The sequence below is a fragment of the Colletotrichum lupini genome, chromosome 1 (assembly GCF_023278565.1).
Source record: "Colletotrichum lupini chromosome 1, complete sequence".
In the NCBI taxonomy this organism is placed as follows: Eukaryota; Fungi; Ascomycota; class Sordariomycetes; order Glomerellales; family Glomerellaceae; genus Colletotrichum; species Colletotrichum lupini.
Window position 1 is genome coordinate 2,258,078 of NC_064672.1, and position 24,463 is coordinate 2,282,540.

The 24,463-nt window shown below is 41.7% G+C and overlaps 9 protein-coding genes across 9 annotated transcripts; 5 read left to right on the top strand and 4 right to left on the bottom strand.

Moving 5' to 3' along the window:
- Nucleotides 1-991: 991 nt before the first annotated feature.
- On the top strand, nt 992-1,856 carry CLUP02_00617 (cutinase; the record flags this gene model as incomplete). Its single annotated transcript, XM_049279664.1, has 3 exons — nt 992-1,192; nt 1,308-1,519; nt 1,586-1,856. 3 exons carry the CDS (start codon nt 992-994, stop codon nt 1,854-1,856), a joined length of 684 nt encoding a protein of 227 aa, XP_049135621.1.
- Nucleotides 1,857-2,324: 468 nt separating this feature from the next.
- On the bottom strand, nt 2,325-11,765 carry CLUP02_00618 (GMC oxidoreductase; the record flags this gene model as incomplete). The annotated part of the gene is made up of 4 exons (XM_049279665.1): nt 2,325-2,507; nt 2,568-3,929; nt 3,979-4,157; nt 11,726-11,765. 4 exons carry the CDS (start codon nt 11,763-11,765, stop codon nt 2,325-2,327), a joined length of 1,764 nt encoding a protein of 587 aa, XP_049135622.1.
- A 2,050-nt stretch (nt 11,766-13,815) lies between these two features.
- Nucleotides 13,816-18,142, top strand: CLUP02_00619 (uncharacterized protein; the record flags this gene model as incomplete). Its single annotated transcript, XM_049279666.1, has 9 exons — nt 13,816-14,279; nt 14,338-14,761; nt 15,561-15,615; nt 15,708-15,982; nt 16,306-16,354; nt 16,418-16,884; nt 16,942-17,263; nt 17,562-17,833; nt 17,912-18,142. 9 exons carry the CDS (start codon nt 13,816-13,818, stop codon nt 18,140-18,142), a joined length of 2,559 nt encoding a protein of 852 aa, XP_049135623.1.
- Nucleotides 18,143-18,259: 117 nt separating this feature from the next.
- Nucleotides 18,260-18,688, bottom strand: CLUP02_00620 (glyoxalase family protein; the record flags this gene model as incomplete). Its single annotated transcript, XM_049279667.1, has 1 exon — nt 18,260-18,688. The coding sequence occupies one exon, from the start codon at nt 18,686-18,688 to the stop codon at nt 18,260-18,262; it is 429 nt and encodes a 142-aa protein (XP_049135624.1).
- A 67-nt stretch (nt 18,689-18,755) lies between these two features.
- CLUP02_00621 (uncharacterized protein) lies at nt 18,756-19,289 on the top strand (the record flags this gene model as incomplete). The annotated part of the gene is made up of 3 exons (XM_049279668.1): nt 18,756-18,884; nt 18,957-19,079; nt 19,140-19,289. 3 exons carry the CDS (start codon nt 18,756-18,758, stop codon nt 19,287-19,289), a joined length of 402 nt encoding a protein of 133 aa, XP_049135625.1.
- Nucleotides 19,290-19,330: 41 nt separating this feature from the next.
- On the top strand, nt 19,331-19,675 carry CLUP02_00622 (uncharacterized protein; the record flags this gene model as incomplete). Its single annotated transcript, XM_049279669.1, has 2 exons — nt 19,331-19,544; nt 19,641-19,675. 2 exons carry the CDS (start codon nt 19,331-19,333, stop codon nt 19,673-19,675), a joined length of 249 nt encoding a protein of 82 aa, XP_049135626.1.
- Nucleotides 19,676-19,882: 207 nt separating this feature from the next.
- CLUP02_00623 (uncharacterized protein) lies at nt 19,883-20,974 on the bottom strand (the record flags this gene model as incomplete). Its single annotated transcript, XM_049279670.1, has 3 exons — nt 19,883-20,317; nt 20,372-20,549; nt 20,619-20,974. The coding sequence occupies 3 exons, from the start codon at nt 20,972-20,974 to the stop codon at nt 19,883-19,885; spliced, it is 969 nt and encodes a 322-aa protein (XP_049135627.1).
- Nucleotides 20,975-23,779: 2,805 nt separating this feature from the next.
- Nucleotides 23,780-24,085, bottom strand: CLUP02_00624 (uncharacterized protein; the record flags this gene model as incomplete). The annotated part of the gene is made up of 1 exon (XM_049279671.1): nt 23,780-24,085. The coding sequence occupies one exon, from the start codon at nt 24,083-24,085 to the stop codon at nt 23,780-23,782; it is 306 nt and encodes a 101-aa protein (XP_049135628.1).
- Nucleotides 24,086-24,129: 44 nt separating this feature from the next.
- CLUP02_00625 (uncharacterized protein) lies at nt 24,130-24,343 on the top strand (the record flags this gene model as incomplete). The annotated part of the gene is made up of 2 exons (XM_049279672.1): nt 24,130-24,173; nt 24,259-24,343. The coding sequence occupies 2 exons, from the start codon at nt 24,130-24,132 to the stop codon at nt 24,341-24,343; spliced, it is 129 nt and encodes a 42-aa protein (XP_049135629.1).
- Nucleotides 24,344-24,463: the final 120 nt, after the last annotated feature.

Below are 24,463 nucleotides of genomic sequence, written 5' to 3' on the forward strand. Positions count from 1 at the left end.
CATTCAACAAACGTCACCGCCTCAAAAGATGGGCCAATGGCCGGGTATTGGTTCGGTGAGTCACACCAGGATTCCACTGAGAAGGTTTCCACGGCGATGATGATATGTCATGATATTGATTCTCCGTTGTCATATCCTACCTTATGTCATGACTATCTGCCGTTTGGGTATCGTTTTTTAGACATGGATAGGTGCCACGCCTGGCGTTGATATCAACTCTTGATTAGCGCGGTGTTAGCCACTAATCAGGAGTTGATACTAACGTCATCGCAAGCAGCATACACTACTGACTTAAATCGAGTGTCACAATTCATGCCATGTTAGTAGTGTTCCGAGAAAGGTCTCGGTCCAGAACGTCCTCCCTATGCGATTACGTTCGCTCATTGAGCAAACCGAGAGTCCGTTGCAAGGGTGACCCTTCATCCCTGTCGAAGTCAGAGGATTTGAATACAGTAACAGGCTAGTAGCACTCACGTCCCGATGCAGAACGATTCATGATGTCAATCATTTCATCAAATCGCCGTCTTGTCGTAATTTCTGGCAACACCCCGGCCTTCTGATGATACAATACAACTTTCCAGGCGATCCGGGCAACGCTAATGTGTGGTGGTGATATGACGTGACGAGAGAAACCCAGTTGACATGACCTGAAGACGCTGGCACCCTCCCACCGGCCTCATGATGCGTGGGCATCGTAAGTCCCGTTCAAAGCTCAGTAGGTGTATGTCCCTATGCCAAGACATGAGACATCGAATTCGCCTTCTTTGCCGAAAGTACTTACCGATCCTCCGGAGCCATCGATGAGGATGACCTACCTACTGATTTCAGATATAAATCCAGGCCTTCAAGGCTAACCACCATCAATATGAAAGTCACAACGGCACCGCATACATAACTCGAATAACAGCACACTCTAGCCATTTTTTCTTTGCACCTACATATGTTACACGAGATCTAACCACCACCTGCACCATCATCAATATATCAGAAGATGAAGACTCAGATTACTATCTTGACTTTGACTGCCACCGCACTCTGTAGTCCAATTCTCCTAATCCACCGCGCCCAGGTCGATACCACAGTTCAACTCCAGAGCCGCCAGACCGGAACAATAGCAAAAGAATACACGCAAGGAGGCTGCCGTGATGTCATCTTCATCTTCGCCCGGGGTTCTACGGAAGTCGGAAACATGGTAAGTCCCCGCCGCGCTTCGGAGTCCCGTGTCCGGATAAGCCTAGACCGTATTCGCGATGTGCAGGAGGGGAAAACGCATATACACATCAGATGACTGACGTCAAATCTTCCAGGGGTCGACCGTTGGACCTCCGACTTCAGACGGTCTGAAGAAAAAGTACGGCGAAAACAAAGTGGCGACAGAAGGAGTTGATTACGCCGCTGGTCTCACGACCAACTTCCTCCCCGGAGGAGCTGATCCCGTCGGCGTTGATGAGATGAAGCGGCTTTTGACCGATGCTACCAATAAGTGCGACAAGTCAAAGGTCGTAGCTGGAGGCTATAGGTATGCATATTTCTGCGGGTTAATGCAATATCAACGACTTGAGACTGACAATGGAGTCTTCTATAGCCAAGGAGCTGCCACCGCACATCGCGCGATTGAGAACCTCCCTGATGCAGTCAAGAGCAAGATCTTGGGGGTCGTCACCTATGGCGACACCCAAAATCAGCAGGACAAGGGCCAGATTCCCAACTTCCCCAAAGACAGACTGAAACTCATTTGCAACGAAGGCGATAAGGTGTGCACTGGCACTCTCGAGATCACGCCTGCTCACCTTGATTATGAACGCCATGTTCCCGAGGCAGTTGACTTTTTGACCGGAAAGATCGGCAATCTTTGATATCTACCACAACTTGCACACTAGATCGTCTTTGACCTAGTACCATTTGGCATATGTTTTGATTTAGAGAACATCACGGGGGACCACGCAGCAAGCGAGGATGGTGCTGGGATAGCTGGGATTACTGAATCATGTTTTGATCTTGTAGATGGTGTTGACCACAATTAAAGCATCTTGCCATACTCGATCACTTCTCCCGACCCTGATCCTACTACACTACGGTTGAGGCCATCCGAGATTCAAACTCACTGTCAGTATGTTTGATGCTCAAGAGTGACGATAGCGATATCTCGGACGCTCGTCCAGTCTCTCGCATGACTGCCTAATGTCACTACATGTATCCGATCTAACAGTACATGCATTACGTATCTGATCCTGAGCAAGGTCCGTACTACATTATTAAAATTGTCTGAGTAAGCTTGCGATGATTTGTGACAGCAGCTCATCCCCAATTCTTCATCCCGTCCCTTACCCCTGGACTCTAGCAGTCATCATATCTTCTTTTATGATGTCAGCGGCCCTTTCGGCAACCGCATAAACAGTGCTCTGGATGTTACCCAAGGGCTCAATCGGGAAGACACTGGCATCGACAATGCGAAGATTCTTCGCCCCATAGAGCCTTAGTCGCTCGTCAACAACGCCACCATCCTCCTGTGGCATCATAGCACAACTGCCCGAAACATGGAACACTGAAATCTGTCTTTGACGCACAATCTCCTTGGCAGTCTCCAAGTTGTTGCCCATCAACTCGGGCAAGCGTTTCCCTCCAGGCTTGAGTAGCGAGCTGAAAGGTTCAGTGCCTACGATTCGCTCGACAAATTGAACGTTGCGGGCCAGAAGCTCCAGGTCGAGGGGATTTGAGTTGTATTTCGGATCCCATGTTGGCAACGCTTTGAAATCAGGGCTAGTAATGTGGACCGTTCCCCGAGAAAACGGGTGGTTCAACACCGTCATAACAGTGATGTAATTCTCCGGCTTTGAAGGCAAAATGTACTCGGCCATGTTGGCTGGATGATCATTAATCGTGATTTGAGAAGGAAAAAGCAGGTATTCGCTGCTTGGCTCGTCCAATGTCTCGATAAGAGAGCGCACAAGCTTTCCAGTCGGCGAGCTCGCATGCTTTCCATGTGTAGCCAGAAGAGATTTCTTTGCGTCTCCTGACAACAGCCCGTTGTTGTCGGCGAGAGGCGTGTAAGCAGCGCTAATTGTGCTCTGGCCCAGTGGGCCCTCACGCGTGGCCATATACTGGCCGACAACAGCGTTGAGGATGTCTCCGTCTCGGAGAACATCCGCTGACGGCACTCCTTCATTGACCTCAAAGCTTTGGCAGACAATCGGGTGATCCTGCAAGTTCTCTCCAACATTGGAATTATCAATCACCACAGGAATGCCGTGGCTCTCGAGCAAGTCTCTCCCACCAACGCCAGACAGCTCCAATAGCTGAGGTGTTTGGAGAGTTCCTGCAGCAAGGATCACTTCCCCTTTCGCCTCGATTATCTTCTCCTCGCCGGCCTTGCTGACAATGAGAACGCCAGTCGCAGATACACCGTCTCCGGCAGTATCAAAGATGACTTTCCTGACCTGTGTCTCGGTCAAGACTACCAGGTTTGGTCGTGCAGCCACTTCCGGTGTGTAATAAGCGCTCGCCGCGAAGCTTCTCGTCTTGTTCTGCGGATCAATGCTGCACGGGTTCTGAAAAGCACCATAGGCCTTCCCACTCCGAGGATCACCAGTCACGCCAAGGCCAAGCTTATCGAATGTGCTCTTCCACGCAGCGTTCATAGAGCTGTAGCCTTCGCCAAAGGAGACCTGAATTGGGCCTTTTCCGCTCAAAGTTTGATCGTGGTAGTCCAGCCCAACTATGTCCTTTGCGGACTGGGGAGGAGGATGATCAGTGCCAAACTTGCGGAAATAAGGCGCGAGCTCGTCGAAACTCCAGCCGGCGTTGCCCAGCGCACCCCAGGCATCTAAAACTCCCCTTGATGGATACAGCATCAACATGAAGTTTAAGGCAGAGCTGCCTCCAAGCATTTTGCCTCGTGCTTGGTTAATTCTTCGGTCGTTCAAACCAGGCTAGCCAAGGTCAGATGATTGCAGTCGGCCGATAAAGGGGTTGGCTCACCTGAGGCACTGAGGTGAAATTCCAGTCATATTCATCCTTTCCATAGACGCCTGCCACTAAGCCAGGCGTCAAGACCAAAGGGTCCGCGCTCTTGTCGGCACCAGCTTCAACAACTAGAACACGAGTGCCGTTATCTTCGCTAAGGCGCGAAGCCACAACTAGACCCGCTGTTCCACCACCTACAACAATGTAGTCGAAAGAAGAATCGAGATTGTCGGATTAGAAGTCTAATTCGACCGCGGCATACAGCCGACTGCGCAGGGGCCAATTAGGGGCCCTATTTACGATTATCGTAGCCAGCCTAACCTACGGTTAGAACCTCCTTTTTATACTTATTATATAAATATTTATATAGTTTAATTAATCTCTTTATTAATTACGGTTCGAACTAACTACCTTATAATAAGGATACTAATACTAATTAGTAATTAAATTTTATTATTATAAATTAGTAAAATATCTTATTATATAAAAAAAACGACTTCTTAATACTATATAAAATAAGAAATTCGTATTAATTAACCTTATAAAAGTAAATAAAAAAGGAGGCAATTTTTAAATACTATATAGAATTAAATAATCGTAGCCCTTTATTACTTACGAGAGGTCGATATTTACTATATTAAACTACGTTAATTAACGGAACTATTTAAATAACTAGCCTTTTACTATCGCCCCGAATAGCTTTTTTATTAAATAACTTTTTTATAACTAGCCTATAATTAAAAATTAACTAGTTAAATTAATAAAAAAAAATACTTACGTAACGATTATTTACTTAATTAATTAACGTAACGAACGAGCTTAATAATATAATATAAAAAAGTACTATATAATTAAAAAAGGGGATCTCTAAACGTAAATATTCTTACTTAGTAATAAAAGTAACTTTATAGGAGTTATTAAATTAAGAGATTTATAATATATAAAAAAGTTTATTATTACGAGGATTTTATAAATATAACTTTAAGCTTATAATTTAAATAACCTCTTTATAACTCCCTTAACTACCCCCCGGGTATTATTTAAAAATAAAATATAAGGGATAGTTTAATAAGAGAGGAGGGGATTTAAAGGTTTTAATAATATCGAGTTAAGAGTATTATAAATCTTAAAAATTAACTTAAAAAAAAAGTAGCTATTTTAAAATAGTTTTATAACCTCCCGCTAAAGTTATTATTAACTTAAAAAAAAGCTAAAAAAACGAGGATTTAAAAAAAAGAAAAAGAATCTTTTAAAAGGCTACTAAAGGGCTTTTTTTTATATTAGCTCCCGGTATAAAATTATTAATTTTAAAAAATTAACTAAGTAATAAAAAGGATCGTTAGTAAGTAATAATTACCTAATTATAATTAAGCTATAAAAAAAACTATTTAAAAAATATAAAATAGGGTACTAAGAGGCTATAAAAAATAAAATTTCTAAGGTATTTAACCTTACTACGTACGAATAATAAGTAGGTATTTTTAATAAGTTTTTAAAATTTATAATTTTATAAAAAAGAGGGCTTAATTTTATTAATTATATTTAATAGCTTATATAGTTTTTAATAATTTATATAGCTTTTTTACGAGCTATATAATATCTATTTTTAACTATTCTTACGGAATATTACCCTAAAAGAAGTAAGTTAAGGAAAGAAGCTATTTAGAAATTATAAAAAGTACGAGGCTTAAGAAGTTAAAAATATATAGAATAGTAAAAATTAGTAATTAATAAAGATCTTAAGACTAATTATTATATCTTTTTATAATAATATAAACGTCTACCGCTACTATTATTTAAAAGAATTACTAAAACTTACTTTTTTATATTAAATAAAAAAAAGGATTTTAATAAGTATAATAGTTAGTAATTTAAAAAGGTAATAATAATCGCTAAAAATAATAAAAACGAAAATAGTAGCGAGATAATAAGAAAAAGCGGGAATTTCTTAAACTTTAATAAATTCGTTAGGTAATAAAAATACGGATTTATTATAACTAGCGCGCGGATTAAATATATCCCCGTTAAAATTAAATACGCTAGCGATTACTAATATAAGTATAAATTAAAATACGACCCTTAGCGAGTTAGGGTAAAAAAAAAAAGAATAAAACCCGATTTTAAATAAAATCCTAATCTTTTATAAGTAGGTAAATATTAGCCCGGATTATTAAGGAACGTAAATATAAAAAATCGTAAATTAGCTTAATAGTAAATAAATTAACGTAGTATTAATCTATTTAACTAAGGTTTATAAAAAAAAGGGGCTATAGGGGTAACCCCTATTTTATAAAATCGTAAATAACCTTAGTTACTAACTAAATAAATAGTTTATAAGCGTAAGCTTAAGAATTATAAAAGTAGTTAATAAATTCTTTTATACGCGAGGGGTATTACTAACGTAATTATAATTACGAGAGCTATATAAAATACTAATAATAATAATTATAAAAGAGGAATTCGTACTATAGAACTAAATATAGGTTAATAGAGCGTATAATCGCTTTAATAAATTTAAAAAAAAGGTAAACGACCTAGATTTCCTTTTTATAATTACTAACGGAAATCTATTATTATAAAAAGATATACCGGGGTAAAATATAGTATTAAAAATACGATAATTAATAATTCTACTTATTTCGATTTATAACTCGTTATTACTATTAACGCGAAATTTAATACTAATTAGCTAATGATAAAAAAAGTAAACGACCCGAAATTATTAATAATACGTAGCAACATAAGGATTATATATAAATACTAAAAATCTAGTAATAAATATAAAGTAATTTATAAACTTTAAAAAGATCTTTTTAAAAAAGAAATTATATTCTAAGGGGAAGTATAAGGTCTTATAAAAAACCCTAACGATATTTTATAATTATTATAAAAAAGTCGGAATTAGGGAATATTAGTACTATTTAGTAATTAATATCGTACTCGTAAGCAAAGCCTTTAATTACTATTATAAAGTAGTATATAATCTCGATTAAAACGACTTTCTTAGTATAATTAACGTAATTTAAAGCCGCTTTAAGACTTATAATAAGAACTTAGAGCTCTTATTTAAGTTATAAGTAATTCTTTTTATATTTATAACTAAGATAATAGAGGGTAAATTATAAGTAAAAATCTTTAAAAAGCTTATTAATTAAATTAATAAGCTAATAAAAACCTAGCTAAATAAGGGAATAAATAAGTAAAAAGTTAGATATTTTTATACTATAGTTTAGCGTATATTAAAAATAAAAATAACCTTATATTAAGTACCTAAAGATTATAAAACGCTCTATTTAAAACTAAGATCTAGTTTTAATATTAAAATAAAAATACTATATTAAACCTATTTTTAAGTATATAACGGCCCTTATTAATAATATTAAGTTAATTAAATATAAAAAAAAAAAAAAGAGGCTAGATATAGTAATCGCTAATAAGGAGGCCTAGATTTATTAAATAAGTAAAGATTTAACTTATAAGTAGGGTAATAAAAAAGGTAATATTATATTTATAAAAAGGATAGATATTAGTTAAGTAATTACTTTAAAAAAGAGCGTACTAAATTATATAAATAATATAAAAAATCGAGGGTAGTAAATAATAAAACTAGCCCTTATTAGTTTAATTAATTCTTTATTATATATAAGGGTAGATCTAGGGGTACGGAACTTAGTAATAGTAGTTAAAATAGCGGCCTAAAATATATACTCCTTATAAGAGATTTAAAAAATAAAGAAGATTTTACTTTTTATATTAATAAATTAAATTATAACGAAATTAATAATATTAATTACTCTTTTTTTACCTCGTTAGCTTTTAAAAAATATACGAGGCTAAACGAATAGAGAGTAGTAGAAGCTCTTAATAAGTAGGCTTTTATTTATAAATAATAAGAGAAGGTCCTTTAGATAATAGATATAAAAAAAGCTAAAAGGGCGAATTTAATAGGGCTAAAGCCTATTTTTTTAATAATTAAAGAGAAGATACTATCTTTTTTAATATTTAAAAAAAAAGAATATAGTATTAAGTAAATCTAAGGGTAGCTAAAGGGGTCCTTTTTATATTATTTAGATCCCTTAAATACTAAGCTTATATAAGTATTTTATATAAGTAAAAGGTACGGCCTAAATAATTTTTATAAAATTATTTTAAATATTAAAGTATTATAATAGTTAACTAAAAGAAAAGGGTAATTCTAAGCGCTATAAAAAATCGTATTAGTAATACTTAATATGTTAATAATAAGTATTATAAAGATTAGTTTCGGCCTAGGTAAGGAAATCGTCGCCCTAAGTATAATAAAAGTAGAGACGTACTTTAAAACGATAACTTTTTATATTTTATTTATTAATACCCTATTTCTTTTATATTTAAAAAACATAGATTAACTAGGTATTATATTTAATAATACGAGGAATAGAATCTCTAATAATAAACACTTCGAAATAGTTAAATAATAATAAGGGTATGCGTTTATAAAGCTTACTAATAATACGAAGTTAATTAATTACCTAATAAAAAGTAAGCTTAGAAAACTATATTAAAGATTCGGGTACCCGTTAGTTACGAGGCTATATAACTTCTTAAAGTAATTAAGTAATAATAATATCGAAATAGGGGCGCTAAAGTAGTTAACGAAAGTATATTATTAATACTAAATAAATACGTAGAGCCTTTGTAAATTTAAATTTAAATTACGTAATAAGCTTAAATTTAACTAGGAAATCGTTATTAATATCTTCTATTTAAATAATCGGCTAATACTATATATAATTAACGTAGCTATATCTTTTTAAGTAGGGTAATTCCTTTAGGATTTATAGATAAAAATAATATAAGTAGCCCTATAAAAAAGCTAGATCGATATATATTAAGGACCGCTAAATAGTATTAGAACCGACGCTAATACTAGCTTTAAATTAATAAAATTTAAAAATAATACGACGGCTTATAATATATAACTAAAAATCGTACCTATTAAAGCGTACTATAATATTAAAAAAGTAAAGAGGGTATATTAATAGTTAAAAAGGGCGTTTAGAATTATTAAAAAGGAAAATCCGGATTTTATTAACGACGAATACTTTTAAATAGTACTTAAATATTATAACGATATTATAGGGCTTAACGGACTTATATTAATATTATTAGTATTTAGAATATATTTAAAAACGACCTTAGCCTCGCTACCGTTACTAAGTATAAGCTAACGAGCCTAAGTAGTTAAAAAAATAATATAAGTACTATACGAAGTAAATATAAAAAAATAAATTAACAAGGTAATTACTACGTATAATAGGCCCGATATAGGGGATAATTTAAATATATTACCAAATTCGGATATATAAATATAGCGCGAAATTACTTAATAATAAGCTAGGCTATATAAATTAATTTTTATTAACGAGCGCTCTTATATAGTTATAAGAGATTATAACTAGCTATTCGAAGTATTAATTATAGTAATTAGACCGTATTATATAAATCCTAATAAAATAATTTCTAACTTATAAAAAAAAAAGAATTAAAGGAAACTATATAACCCGCAGTAGAAGTATAAAAATTATCTTTAATAAAATCGTTATAATAGTACTAATAAATAATAAAGAAAAGGAAATTACTAAAAAGATACTAATATTACTAATAAGACGTCGTAAAAGACTACGATAATAAGCTCTAACGTAGTAATTTATTATTAATAACGAAGTAATTAATACTTTTTATATAATAAAAAAAAAAGCCGATTTCGAGCTAGTAGTTAAACTACGTAAAGAAAGTATAATTATAATTATTAAAAAGCCGTATAAGGGATTAGATCTTATTAAAATAAAGACTTTTTATAATCGAAGGGTCTATCGATTTATCCTATATAATTTAGAAAAATATATAAACCTCCGCATATTTAAATTATAAATAGTTTATAAAATTAAAAAGAAAAGAATACCCTAGCTATATAAGAAGTTTAAATACGTAATTTAGGGGTATAATAATATTAAAAAAGCGACGCTACTTATATAATTACTTATTATATAGCGCTATAGTTAACGATTAATAATAATATTAATAATATCGCTATAAAAAAAGGAATATAAGATTTAGAGCCCTAATATTACTTAGACTTATACTTAATCGGCTATAGGGCTTACAAAGAAAATCCTAGCCTATTTACTAAAAAGAATAGCTAATAAGTACTTAGAAAGTACGATTATTAAAGTGCTTAAGTTACTATATAGGCTCGTAAAATTAGGTACTTATTAATAAGTTACTTATTACGATTTTTATATTAATTAATTATTAATAATTATTTCTATATATAACCCGTGCTTATTAATTATAGAATATAAAGGCGATTAATTTAGGATCGTTAGAATATAAATTAATAATATATTAGGCCTATTTAATATTAACTTTATAAAAAAGGAGGATAAAGAGCTTTAAAAAGCAGGCTTCGTAGCGAAGCTAAAAGAGGTGTTTATAATAAATACCCCCTTAGTATTTAATAATAAGATTTTTATAATCGAAAGGAAAACTATTATTTTTTAATAAAAGGGGTAAAGTAAGAAAATTAACCTTATTAATTTAAATATAACTAACGTTAAAAAATAATATAAGGCTAAGCTCGTATAAGGGGTATATATTATAAGTATTTATTAGCCCGAGGCGGTTTTTAATTATATTAAGGTAGCATAAGCTATAAATTTAACTAAATAAAACGTCAAGGTACTTAATAAGCGGCTTAAATAGTAATAAACGAATTTTAATTAAAGTCTCGTTTATTACTTAATTAACCTTACGATTAATAAGCTTTATATTTTTATTAATAAGTTATTTATAAATAATAACGACCTTACTTCGTAATTAGAGTATATTATTATCCTAGCTAACGAGAGTATAAATAAGAGCGAATTTATTATATATAGTAATATAATTTATTACTTATTAACTAAAAATAAGTAAGTAACGAGAAATATATTAGTATTAAAAATATATAATATAGTTAATAACGTTAACCTCTCTTATACGATTTTAATAACGCTAAGGAAGATTATTAATCGAATTAGTTTTTTACTTATTTTAACGGTTATTTATACTAATTCCTACTTGCTATATAAATACCTTATTAAATTAAGAACAATAAAAAAAAAGAGGCTTATAATCGATATTATAGCCCTTAGGTAATTATATAAAAAGCGTAAGATACTTAAAATTCGTTAAATTAATAATAAAAATAACCTCGTAAACGCTTTTATAAAAATAGTACTAAATAAAAGATTAGAATAATTTATAAGTAATAAAAAAGCTATTATATAAATAGAGAGATAAGTTATAAAAAATATAAAAAAAAGGGGAAAAAGGAGACGACTTAGTAAACGGGCCCGAGGTCGAATTATATTTCTAACTATAGTAGTTAAATTAATAAAAAAAAGAGAAAGTTAATATTAAATTAGAAGTTTAATTCGACCGCGGTATATAGTTAATTACGTAGGGGCTAATTAGGGGCCTTATTTACGATTATTATAGCTAGCTTAACTTATAGTTAGAACCTCTTTTTTATACTTATTACGTAAATATTTATATAGTTTAATTAATCTCTTTATTAACTACGGTTCGAACTAACTACCCTATAATAGGGATACTAATAGAGATCTTAGAATAAAGACATGGTATTTCTTCTGAGTTTTTGGCGACTGTAGTTAAGATTACAAAGGGAGAAAGACTTTAACTTCAGCTTGCACAAGGGGGGTTTCTTATCTCAACTGACGTGACTTTGCCTGGTGTCCGATGCTAGGATGGATGGCCATCAACACTCCACAGTAAGCAAGTAGGCACACATTCAGCCAACTGCATGAATCTAGCCTCTGCTGGTAGGATAGTCCGCAATGCCCTGGCCAGAATCCACTATCGCAGTCTTTGGTTGCATTCGTTGGTTGTCTTTGGGAGAGAATACCAACACGACAGGGCCTGAGTTCATCACGCTTTCTTTATTTCCGGGCGAACAGCTCATGAGCTCTGAGCGACCTTATTCGAAAAGGCACAGCACATCGGTTTTCTTTCTACTCGCAGACCGAAAGCGAGTTTCACTTTGCGAACCATTAACAACTGGAAGTCATGTCTATCCACTGACACAGGCTTGGACAAGTGGATATGGGGATGCATGTACCTAGCCTGCTCCCTATGTCTGTAGCCTTCCGCAAGTTCACATTTGTATCCTCAATTTGACAAGGTCGAAGTAGCAGTTCTGTTACGTGTGCGGTTCCGAGGATTCAGGCACCTTTCACTTTGGTTTATAGAGGCATTCAAGATGCGTTGTTACCAGTGCGCATTGCCGAACAAATTTCACCTTGCTGACCATGGGCTTGTCAGTGAAACCAAAAATGGATGATGTCCCGCGCAACCAAAGTCCATCTAACGGTTGGAGCTAGGGACGGCACCACGGATCTCGTCCCGCGGCGAAACTCCCCGCGCCGCACACTCATTTGACAGATACGGATCGGCGTAGAACTTTTGTGTGGATGGCGCAAGTCAGTGGATCACTGCAGGGGATTTGCTGCAGGCATTCCGAAAGCTACAGCGCTAGCAACATCTATCGTACCATGCGTGCTGTGCCAACAGTCCCAACCAACGGTGCAGAGGGCAATTCTTGAAGAATGCATACATTGGCCTCGGTCCGTAGTGAAGCGGTCATGATGGAGGAGTTAATTGTTGCTGGATTGATTGACTAAGTGTCGGATTGGAAGTCCAATTCGACCGCGGCATACAGCCGACTGCGCAGGGGCCAATTGGGGGCCCTATTTACGATTATCGTAGCCAGCCCAACCTACGGTTGGAACCTCCTTTTTACACCTACTACGCAGATATTCATATAGTTCAATTGATCTCTTCGTCAACTACGGTTCGAACCAACTACCCTGTAATAGGGATACCAACACTAAGTATTGTCCTCTCGCTGGCAAGCGCCTGGGAGCTTGAACATTGTGCGCAATCAGCTGGGCCATTTTCCTGTGGCCAGTATTAATGAAGTGTCAAGTTACGCTAGCTGCAGTAGTCGGCCTCGTTAAACTTCGAATAGTCACAAGGAGACGCCAAATTTCTGGCATTACCTCTCACTGTCAAGGCCTAGACTCTTTCGGCGGCAATAACAAAGTTCAACCCGTTCCGTCTTGCGGTCTCCAGCGGCTGCATTATTTCGGTCGGCTTGGCAGAGTTGCTGAAGATTCGGGCTAACCTGAGCCTAGCGTGAACGTAAGATCAGCGGATGTTGGGCAGCTGTGCCGCATACGAGCATGGCAATTTCCGCTTGCTGTGATGCGGAGGTACTCGTTTCCGTGTTAGGCCGCCTCACAGTGACAGGACCAACACCAGTGATCCGCGGGCACGAGTAAAACAAGCAGGGGCTCTAGCGAGCTTCAAGCGTTCGTGTCTAGCATGTTTAACAGCAGGATATCTTCAGAATCCAAAATGAGATGATGGGTTGGTTTCTTTGTTTTATTTTGGATTTTGTCCAAATCCGAACGATCGCGCTCGACAATATTTCCTTCAATCTCTTTGAGGCGAGATGTAGACAACGCCTTCTGGGTAGTTCTCGCTAAGGTACTGCCCGCTATTATGGCGTTCCATGCTGTCAGCTTTCCAACCTTGCCGATAGTCAAGGCTCATCTTCTCGTGAACTGCGTATTGGTTCTCTTCGCAGTTCTTATAGTCACGCTCCGTTTCTTCGCACGCTTCTCTTCGGGGGCTAAGCTGTGGTGGGATGATCTCCTCATTCTCCTTGCAGTGCCTCAGGGCATCGGGATGTTAGTAATCCAAGGCTTGTGTGAGTACTCGGCCCCAAAACGAGGAACATAGTTCTGAATGGACCTGACGAATCTGCTATCAGGGTCACCCATGGGTATCGGTTACCCGATCACAGACACCCTTCCAAACATCGTCATCATCCTCAAACTTCTAGTTGCCTACGAGTTCATATTCGCGACCTGTATCAGCACCATCAAACTCACGGTCATGTTTTTCTACCTTCGAGTCTTTGTCAACCCAGGACTCCGAACCGCGACAAAATTCGCCATGGGCTTTGTCATGGTCTGGACAACGGCCAACATCCTCCAGGTCTTCTTGATATGCCATCCATTCGAGGCAACATATAATCCAGCTGTCACGGGCAAGTGTGGAAATCAGATAGCATCGTTCATCGCCATCGGTGCTTTCAATGTCATTACAGACATCATGATTTTAACATTGCCGATATCGACTGTCTGGGCACTCAAAATGAGTACGCCTGCCAAACTTGGTATCATCGCCGTCTTCTCAACAGGCTTGATGTATGGCTGCCTTTGTATCCCTCCCCTTTGGCTGTAGGCTAACAAGAAAACGAAACAGAGTCAGCGTAGTTGCCATCATCCGCATCGTTAGCCTCACCAACCTCGATCTCCAGAACTTGACTGAAACAATGATATGGGCCGACTTTTGGTCGACCGTGGAGCCGAATTTCGGTATAATATGTGTTAGCATGCCGATGCTGGGATCACTGTACTCGCGGTGCACAGCTCGGCGGGGTGCTTCAAAGCTAGACGGGCCTTCGGACGCCAGCGGCTACAACAATTCAAATAAGTTGAGACGATCGCACACAAGCGCACCTGGTACTATCGTTTTGGCTACCATATACTCCCCGGAAAACGATGTACGCTATCGGTCTGAGGTTGCTTCGTTCGGACGTAACGGAAAGAACGATGATAGTGGGGATGACTTCGAGTCACGCCTGACCCCTGAACAAGAGCTTTTGGGCAGAGATAAAGTGATACAGGTAGAAACGCAGTGGACCGTGTCTCGCCAAGAGGCTTGATGCATTTCTTTACCAAGAGATCCAAAGTTTTCATTTGTGATAAAATTGAAAATTTGACCCGACCGCCCTCGGCTTAGTTGTGATTGAGTGAGGCAATTGAGGTGGCCAGGTGCGAGAGTATCAATGCTAACGCTCGCATATTACACTTGGACAATTGACGACGGTTGTCAGATCTTGTGGGCTGAACACATGGCATTATACTAATTGCTCCCCTTTAAGCTTCTTCGAGAAACCTTCATAAGGCAAACAGTAATAAACTACAATTGAGCGGCATGGCGTCACTCGGCGCCGCGTCTTATAAGATCCCGAGGCCTCGGTAACGGTTACCTAATCAGGAAAACCGGACCCGACGCCGACTAGCACGGGCCGTGTCTGCGTGGCCGTTCGACTCGTCTTTGCCATGACGTCTCACGACGGCCCCGAGATTTTACAAATTTTCGGCTTCCTTCTTTCTACTTTCGTCTTCTTTCGGAAATCCAGCCCGTATTGGACGACGACTTTACCGAATATGCCCAGTAACGCCTCAAGCTCTAGAACCCACAAGTCGTGCGATGCATGCACGTCGCGCAAAGTCCGATGTCCAGGTAGGCGTGCTTGATGCTGCGTCGACATGTGCAGATATCTCAATGGAATGATAGCTAATCACCAAATTAGGCCCAGGGTCATCTGGAACTTGTAACAATTGCACGGTAATATTTAGCACCTATCGGCATAATTCTCGCGACCTCTTTCGACGCCTGTACTGACACAATTTCCGCAGAGAAGGAAGAGCGAGTGCGTTTTCGGCGTGAGGAAACTGGCCCGCAGGCCAAACAGTACGTACCCTTTCGTTGCCATGTCCAAGGCAATATCGATTTTATGTCTTCGGGGCTCTTGAGGACTCATTAACAATCTTACGGACGATTAGTTCAAAGACAATTCTTCCCTACGAGCCGGTCTTCCGGCACGCCTGATGAGATACAACAAGGGTGCACCGTATCGGTTTTAGACTTCGCAACACTGCCAACACCGGCATCTAAGTCACCGGATCCGACAATCTCGGAGAAATCATCCACTCCCGATCCAAATGCCCGACGGCCCGCCCCGCACCGGATTCCGGAACTCTACGTGGATCGAGTACTCGATAGAGCTCGTAAAGCTCCGAGATCAACCAGGCCTTCCGAGGCCTCCAACTATGTCAAAGTAAGTCCACATTGATAGCCCCACTTTCTTGAACTTCTGCTCACTCCGAAAAGGGTTATGGTATTTTTGGTAAGTGCAATGTACTTCTAAGGGGAAATTCCATATCTCACCCTACCATCTCACGTACCCAATGACGCCCTGACCAGTAAGTCATAGGCGGTACGAAGAATTTGACCTTCTTTTCTGAAGGGAGATTGAAATCCCTCGCACAATGCCTCGGCCATGAGAAAGTCCACGATCTGGTCGGGCGAATTGCAAGCGCTGTTGAGGAACGCGGGAGGTTCGTCAAACTCCGTGCTTGTAGTTTGAATCGTCGACCTGAGCGCCCGGCCTGCCTTGACGACAAAGCCCTTCTCGCAAAGTATGTCAAATGTAAGTAATCTTCTTCTCCCACTCTTCTTGACTGTTATTTCGCAATGAGCTTATCATAAGCAGTATATTTTGAGCAAGTACACCCTCGGTTCCCGTTCCTCGACCGCGACGCATTCGAGAGGACTGCTTTTAGTCAGGATCAGCCTCACTCTGCGCCCAAAAGCAAGTCATGGATATGTCTCTATCATTCCGTTCTTGCTCTTGGTTGTCAATACGACGGTGGTGGGTCTTTTGAGCCTGGGGAAGGTGATGCATGGAAGTTCTTCTCAATCGCTCTAGCCAACTTTGCCGATTTGATCATGCTACCAGACACTCTTACAACTTTCCAAGCTGTAGTAGCAATGATGATATACTCGCTTGGTATTGCTGGTATTGTGCTGGAGCACGTCCTCATGTCAGAAGCAGCCCGGCGAGCACAGAATCTCGCCGACGCGAAGTTTGTCGGAGCCGCAGCAGACGCATTCCGGCGGACTTTTTGGGTGTTTTACTCATTGGAAAAGATCAATAGCTTCCATCATGGTAGATCATCTGTGAGCTCAATCCCCTGACTGACTATTTTGTCTCTTCCGACTGACATCCCCGAAAAGGCAATCATGGACTGCGATATATCCTGCTCCGTTCCATCCACACCCGAATCCTTCTTCTCTGGCGGCTTCGATTGGTTTTTATGTTTCGTCAGCCACGCGCGTCTGCTATCCCGGGCAAACACATCACTCTTCTCTGTTGGCGTATCCGACAACCCCGGGGAGTACCACCTAGACATCATCGATCAGCTTCTGGACGAGCTCGAAGATTGGAGAAACTCACTGCCGGATAACGGCTTCAGGCCAGGCGGCTGGGTCAAACCTCACTCAATCATTGAAGACCAAGAGCGTACAGTTGCTCTAGTCACTCATTTTCTCTACTACAGTTTCCTCCTGACGATTTCTCGAATGGCTTTGAGGTACTTGCCAGTGTCAGAAAACTCTCCAGACTGTTCTCGTCGAGATGACACTCTGAACACTGTAGAGCACAGTGCTCGTTCCTTGCTAGAATTGATCTCGATAATAGACATGTCGCCCTACACCCCCATGTGGTAAGTCGCACTTCCGATCCCAGTGTGCCTTGAATAACATAGGTCGTTACAGGATGATGGCAACAATTCCCATCATGGCCTTTTTTGTCTTATTCGATCTCGTCATCCATAATCCTCGGCAAATTCATACAGCAACCAACTTGGCGTTGCTTGACGTGGTAAAGGGCCACTGCAGCCGAATGGAAATGATCTCGAATGGTGCGATACCAGGATCCATGGTTGGCGAGTTTGCACAGATCGCTCGAAGTTATGTGAACGAGGTCAACGGACGGAGTCCAACCGGCCTGACACCACATGCGCCATCTGAAGCATTCGAGGCACTCACTACACAGCCTCAATGGTCACTACCCCAGCAACCCAATTATGACGTCGCTTCAACGGACATTCACACGGACTTCTCGACTGTAAGTAAACCTATCACTGGATACTGTCAGCGAGCGGTACTTCACGGGGGCGATGTAGCATTAACGGAAATATTACAGATGAACTTGGCCTCTAACTCGACTATGACGGGACGTATGGATATCGAAGCACCCGCGGCTGTCCCCAGTCCGCTCGTCGGAACTGACGTGATGAATCTCTTCGAAGGCTGGCTCCCCGACCTGGATCCCATGTTCTTCCACACTATGAGCGCTCAGAACAACATGGACCAATCGACATCTCAGCAGGACTTCCCGATTTCCTCGGATCCGTTGTATGGACATCCCTCTTGACGTATAATATTATTGTACCCAATAAACTCCCGTTACGTGGTACATCCCGCAAAATATCAAAATTCAATTACGATGTCCAGTCAGGCAGCCTAAGTCGATGTGCATAACACTGTGAAATCAGTCGGTTCCTGGATTTCCCCCCTCCAGGAACTTGAAGAATGTAAGACGATTGCCATCGTTATCCTTAATAGTAAATTGACGGTAACCCCAAGGCGTATCTCGGATAGCTTCGACAACTTCGACGTTTCCCTTGGACAATAAAAGGTCGTGGAACTGGTCCAGACCTGCCGTGCCCAAAGCGATCATTACTCCTCCAGGATGGAACTCGTTTGGTTCGCACAGGAAGAAGTAGATGTTGGCAGCAGCCTTATTTCCTGTGTAGACGGAGCAAAAGTAGAGCGGAGAGTCATCACCATTCTCGGGCTTGGTTCCGCCCAGGGTGAACCCCAGCTCGCTCGTATAGAAGTCGACTGTGGCAGCGATATCCCGCGAGCTAAGCGACAGGATTATCTTCCAAGCCGACCCGATACCCTCGCCTTCGGCCATGTACGTGAATCCGGTGTTTGTTGCGTAACCTTTTGCCCAGTCCCCGATGGGATAATTACATGCGTTAATGTTGTCACTTCGTGGTATTCGAGACTGGGGTCTGCCTGATCGCACGGATCAACGCGGCTTCTCCCTCCTTTTTTATGCACTCCGCGTTAGGACAGTCGGGGCAGCGCAAGTATATCAGATGGATTGGGTGAACGGACACCGAAGGCCGATCGATGACTGATGTCAATATCTATGCCGTGTAGAGAATTTGTTGTGTTAGGAGAGCGGTGAAGAAAATTCTAAACCGGACCACCGGCACTACATGAAGGAAGTTTCAGACGAATCGGTTGTGGTGGGTGGGATGGACAACGTCATGGTCACATTCGAGTCCAAGCCCATCCGCGTGAGGGACACACTCCTTTTCTTTTCTTTTCTTTTCTTCTTCTTGGCCTGTCTCTTTCAGCCTCCTCCTCGGGTATTTCCCCTCTTTTTCATCCGAGACTGTGCTCCATCGGCACCGTCAGCAAGCCAAGATGGTAACCTCAATCCATTGGCTAAACGTGGCCTAGCTCAGGTTGCTTCCGCATTTTCGGAGACTACCACGACTACCTAGATGTAGGAAGTTGAAGAAGGGTCAGGTGGACCGAACTCAAAATGCAAAATTCGCCCGGCATTGCTGACTGGCCCGTCATCGGAAGTGCCCCGCGTGAGGGGCAGCTCAAACTAAACTCGTTTGTTCCTAGATTAGCAAACTCTTATGCCGTCCGACTCAATAACGTCGGTGATAATAAGCTCGGCGCCGGCGCGCGCGGGGTTTCCAAGAGTTCGAAAATAGCGGATTCTCGCCGAGAGTCGCAGGCCAAGCAGGGTCATTGCATCGCATTAGCGATATGGTATTGATCCCCTTTAAGCCCTTGTTGCCTTTAGATAGACGTTTGGTGGGAGCTCCACCTCTGATGAACAGGAGCTGTAAGATTATGTTTGCAATGGACTGGATAACAGCACGACTTATGGAGTGTTTCAAAACATAATATTACATAGATCAACCCGTATATTCATCGTAGGGTATTAACTAAGAACTAGAAGGTTCGTAGATTCATTACTGCGTTCATCATTGCGCACTTGAGAACTGTAATCGTCGCCGCAAAATTGCAGCTAAAGCAGCCAAGAAAAACACCATCGCTTCAACACAAACGTGTCGCCTCTCTAGATAATTTCATATCTGCGCAGAACAGCAAGGACCAGGGGCGGAATGCCTCGGAGATCGTTCTCATCGGGGCCAAGTCTGGAAAAGTCATCATTTCCCCTGAGGGCTTCTTGAGCAGCGATATTTGCTTCGGGTGTATCAGCGGCACTGATATCCGCAAAGGCAGCTTCCGCGTTGGGAAAGTTGGTGATCGGAATAGCTGCAGCTTCAGCTTCGGTGACAGGACCCGCAAGAGCCTTGTTTCTGTCGCCGACACCAAGGGCTCTTGCCACTCCGGCAAGAAGATCAGTGAGCACAGGCACGGCCTTGGATGGGATCTTGATCTTCCCAGCACGACCATCGTACTCGTCGATGGCGGCTGTGAAGTTGCCCTGAATCTGGTCGCTAATCTGGGTAGCGATGGGTTGGAAAGTTGGATCAAGCGCTTTGGTAAACTAGGCAAGAGTCAGACAGGCACTCCTCTGGATCACAGAAGACTCTTAACTTACTGCACCACCCAAATCTCCGGCCTTGTCCTTTTGAATAACCACAGAGTCGCGAATAAGACTTCTCACGTCCAAGATTCTGAAGCCAGCCTTGTCGAACTCTGGACGCTTACCCTGGACCTCAGTCAACAAGTTGTTAATCTCCGGCTGGAGACCAAGGAACTGTGTGCCGATCTGGGTCCTACAAGTGACAGGGTTAGCACAGACATTTCAGTTTCCCATCGGAGAATCTCAAGAAACAGCGGCTTACGATTCGTTTGCCGGCAGGGTGTTGGTGGCCTCTGCGGACTTTGTGCTGACATCGATGGTACTTCCAAGGGTGACAATCGCCTCGTTTACTTTCAGCAGCCCCACCAAGCCTTTGAGTGTGCCTCCCTCGAAGGGGACAACTGTATCATTGGCTTCGGCAACCCGCTTTCGAAGATCTGCGATCTGGTTTTGGAGGGCAGCAGCTCCTCCTCTGACAGGCTGATTATCACCTTTGCCTCCCTTCCCTTTGTCTTTGTCTCTGCCGCCGCGGCCTTTTGCCTCTGTTATTGGCATCGCCATCTGGGCACTGGCCACGCCAAGGCAGAGAAGGAATGATAGGAGAATGTAGAGCCTCATATTGATAGGCGATTTGGGATAAGTCGGAAAGTAAACGAATGGGGCAGAGTTGCTTAGAAAATGATGGCACAATCTCGTGATAGGTAATTGTCTGCTTTGGGATTTTTGGCTCGGACATGGCGGATAAGATCGTGGGATAAGCCATCACGTAAATACTCGGAATGAGACTTTCACGAGCCGTGACGCCGAGGCAAATTCAGCTACAATATGAACGGGTCTTGATAGACGAACAGGGCTAAGGGTAGATGAGGTAACGGCCAGCCTGACCCCAAATTGACCAAAGAGCCGAAATTCATAGAATCGGCGACTTTGTGACGGGCCATCGCGCCGGCGGGAATCCCAAATCTCTGGGCAGAAGCAAGGGTCGAGCATGATGCCACGCGGGGTTCAGTCTGTAACCACAAAGTTTCTCATCGAAGCCATGCCCTTGAACCCATACAAGCATACAAGTTGGGGGCCCCGTGGGGAACTATGGGCTCCCCGCGAACTGGTGCTGAGACCCCCCTCATGAAACACGGTTGGGTGGGAGACTCTGGACACCATCTTACATGTTTGACCAATCAGACACTTGATGTTTCCGAGTAGACTCGCAACTTATACTTTTAAAGTCGTCACCAACAGGGGAAGACTTCGTCAACCTATCTGCTGATCCTATATTACATATAACATACGGATGCCTCGACAACAAGAGCCGCGAATAAATGCCCAGCACCTTCCCTCGGGATGGACGGGGGCTTTACTTCCCATGTCACCCTCCATTCTTGAATGAAGAGGGTGGCCACTAGTGGGATGTGATGAAATAGGGATGTCGCTTTCGCTATGCAACGTTCGTGAAGTCCTGGGTGCACCCTCCATCTCCCCTTTCGACTCTACGTCACCATGGAAAGAAACTGCCACCAGACGATGGGTAGCTTCTGCCATGCATCGGCTGAAAGAGGGGGGATCTATTTGTCTTTCATTGTCTAGACCGCCGTCAAGGTTCCCCGCCCGTGATTTCGCGCAATTGGAGTTCATGGGCTTGATCAAATGAGGGATCAGTGGGAGAAAGCCTCCATCGTCGGGCTTTTTTGACTGCCCATCACATCCATCTCCTCGGGTTCGGTGAAGTCATTGAGCCGTCGCCTAGAGGTCGTTGGACCCTTGGCCCAAGCTGGTCATCCGATGCAATGACTGTAAGAACAGATGATGATCAAGGTCTCTGTAATCACTCTCGCCTATCGCATCTCACGTTCCATCTTCTTTACAAAACTTTGAGACACCGCTACCGGAGCTCATCTACTGGCCGCAGATGGTGGGCTACTAGGCACTTCTGACGGCTCGGAATTGGAAACCACACAGATGCTATGATCTTGGTCGGAGCTCAAGATCTGAGTGATCTCATGACGGGCACCCTCGATGGGGTTACCGGTAGATACGCTACCGACGCTGACAAGCAACCCTGCTTGCGTACATGCACTGCGCTGCACAATCAAAAGTGCGGTCGACAGAAACTATCATCTCTTGCATCCTCAAAGCTGACAGGTTAATATGTAATTTTCGTGTTGTCCTAATCGGGCATCTGCGGGAGATTTCACTGACTCTCCTACCCATTTGAGTTCAGGTCTGCAAACCGAAGCGGTCCTAATCTGATCACGCGATTCGTGCCCCGCACCATGGTTTGATCAGAGGTTGGGAGACAGCGGGAGGGAATCAGAAGAGAAAGAGGGGAGAAAAAGCAAGCAGCCACTTCGAAAGTCTAGACCAGCACGGAAGCAGCTCTTCGAAGTGGAGAAATACCCGTCTTGAATTCCAGTGACCCAACACGATAACGCAGGACTTCGGTCAAGGGGACCCCTAGGCAGGCGATATTAAACACCGAGACGGCGTCCGAGAAACGCGAAGGAGGTCGGGTAGGGTGAGAACCTTTTAGTTAGGCATACAATAAGCTTGGGTATGTGCTCAAGCTAAGCCTTACGACCAGAAGTAATCAGCGGTTACTCAACAGACTAACGTAAGGGCAAAGGGCAAAAAGAATAGTCCCCGCGTTCTCGTAAACGTACAAAGCTAAAACAATTCTACCGTCGATCAATCTTACTTGAGGCTCTGCGAAAGATTCGGCACAGGTCGAGAGTGCTCTGTGCTCCCACCTACATTCGCCGCTTGGACTTGGGGCACCCGGTTTCGGACAATACTGTCCCATTGAGGTTATTTATGTCAAAAACGAAGTAAGCAAGTAGGCTGACAGACTCCAGCTGAAGTCGCTCTGACATCATTACGAGAAGGAATGAGATCATCTAAGGAGATGTTATAGAAGTTGCGAGTCCCTTTTATTAGATGGTGTGATGAGTACCCTGTCTCGGATCTCCATCCATTCACCGGAACGAGTGATGCGATTGATCCAATTTTTTTGAGAAGTACATAACTTCAAGTAGCAATCAACCCTCTAGTAGGACCGATGTGCTGTCAAGTGATCTGAACAGTGGCCGTCAGGATGTCGTGGATGAGTTGCAACGACACATTCCTCAGTACATCATGGACATGACAGTGAAGAACTCTGAGAAAATGAATTTCAGTTGATGTCAGTTCAATTCGTGATTGAGACCCAACTCGCTTCATTTAGATATCATGTGTGTCTGGCTAGCTCATTTGGGTAGAAGCGCCCCATCCAGCTGACGAAACATCTCCTTCTGCCACGTACTCCTGACTCCTGACCAGGTCTCGGGTTTTTGAGGGTCGACGAAATGTGTCCTGGGAAGCTTTTACTGGTGAGCGATCATGCCAGTGTTGTTTGGGAAAATAGGTACCTACCGAGACGCAGACGTTTTCCTACCATCCTCTCGATTTCTTCTCGAGCTTCAAGACTTTGTCCACATCCTCGTTCCACACACGCTCTACAGGTTGCGTGTAAGAAGGGTCAACAGCGATGCCAATCAGGAGAGCCCGGGGCCTTGGATGAAGGTTATGCAGGATGACACTAAGGTTATGAGGACTGTAGCGGTATTCTTCATCTACCTCGGTGAGATCCATGCAAGCAGCGACGTAGTAAGGCGTGTTCTGGAAAATTGGTGGAATGTCGCTGATTCCACGCCCGCGCCCGAGGCCGATAACAACCACGGGAATATTCTGTTTCATTGCTGGAGTCGAGTTCAGGATGACTTAAGCTTCTATATAGACCAATGCGGGCGATAAAGCACATGTATGTAAGCAGTGAAGACACATCGTAAAGAACGCACTGCCGGTCTTGCTTCTCTTGATTATATTTCCTAGCTTGGTACCTTAGCTTATCTGACATCATTTGATCCTAGATGTCTCGGAGCTCAGAGTGACATCCTCCCGCCTAGTGCCTCAGTTGAGAGACGCCAGACGATCGAAAGCACCGGCTCAAAGTAAACATCAGCGCTAAAGTAGCGCTCATTCGCACGGGTAGATCCGGCGTCCTCTTAAATCGGTAGGTATCCAAAAGCACCCAGCATCGCTTTACCTCAGGGACGGCGTTTGACTCAACTACCG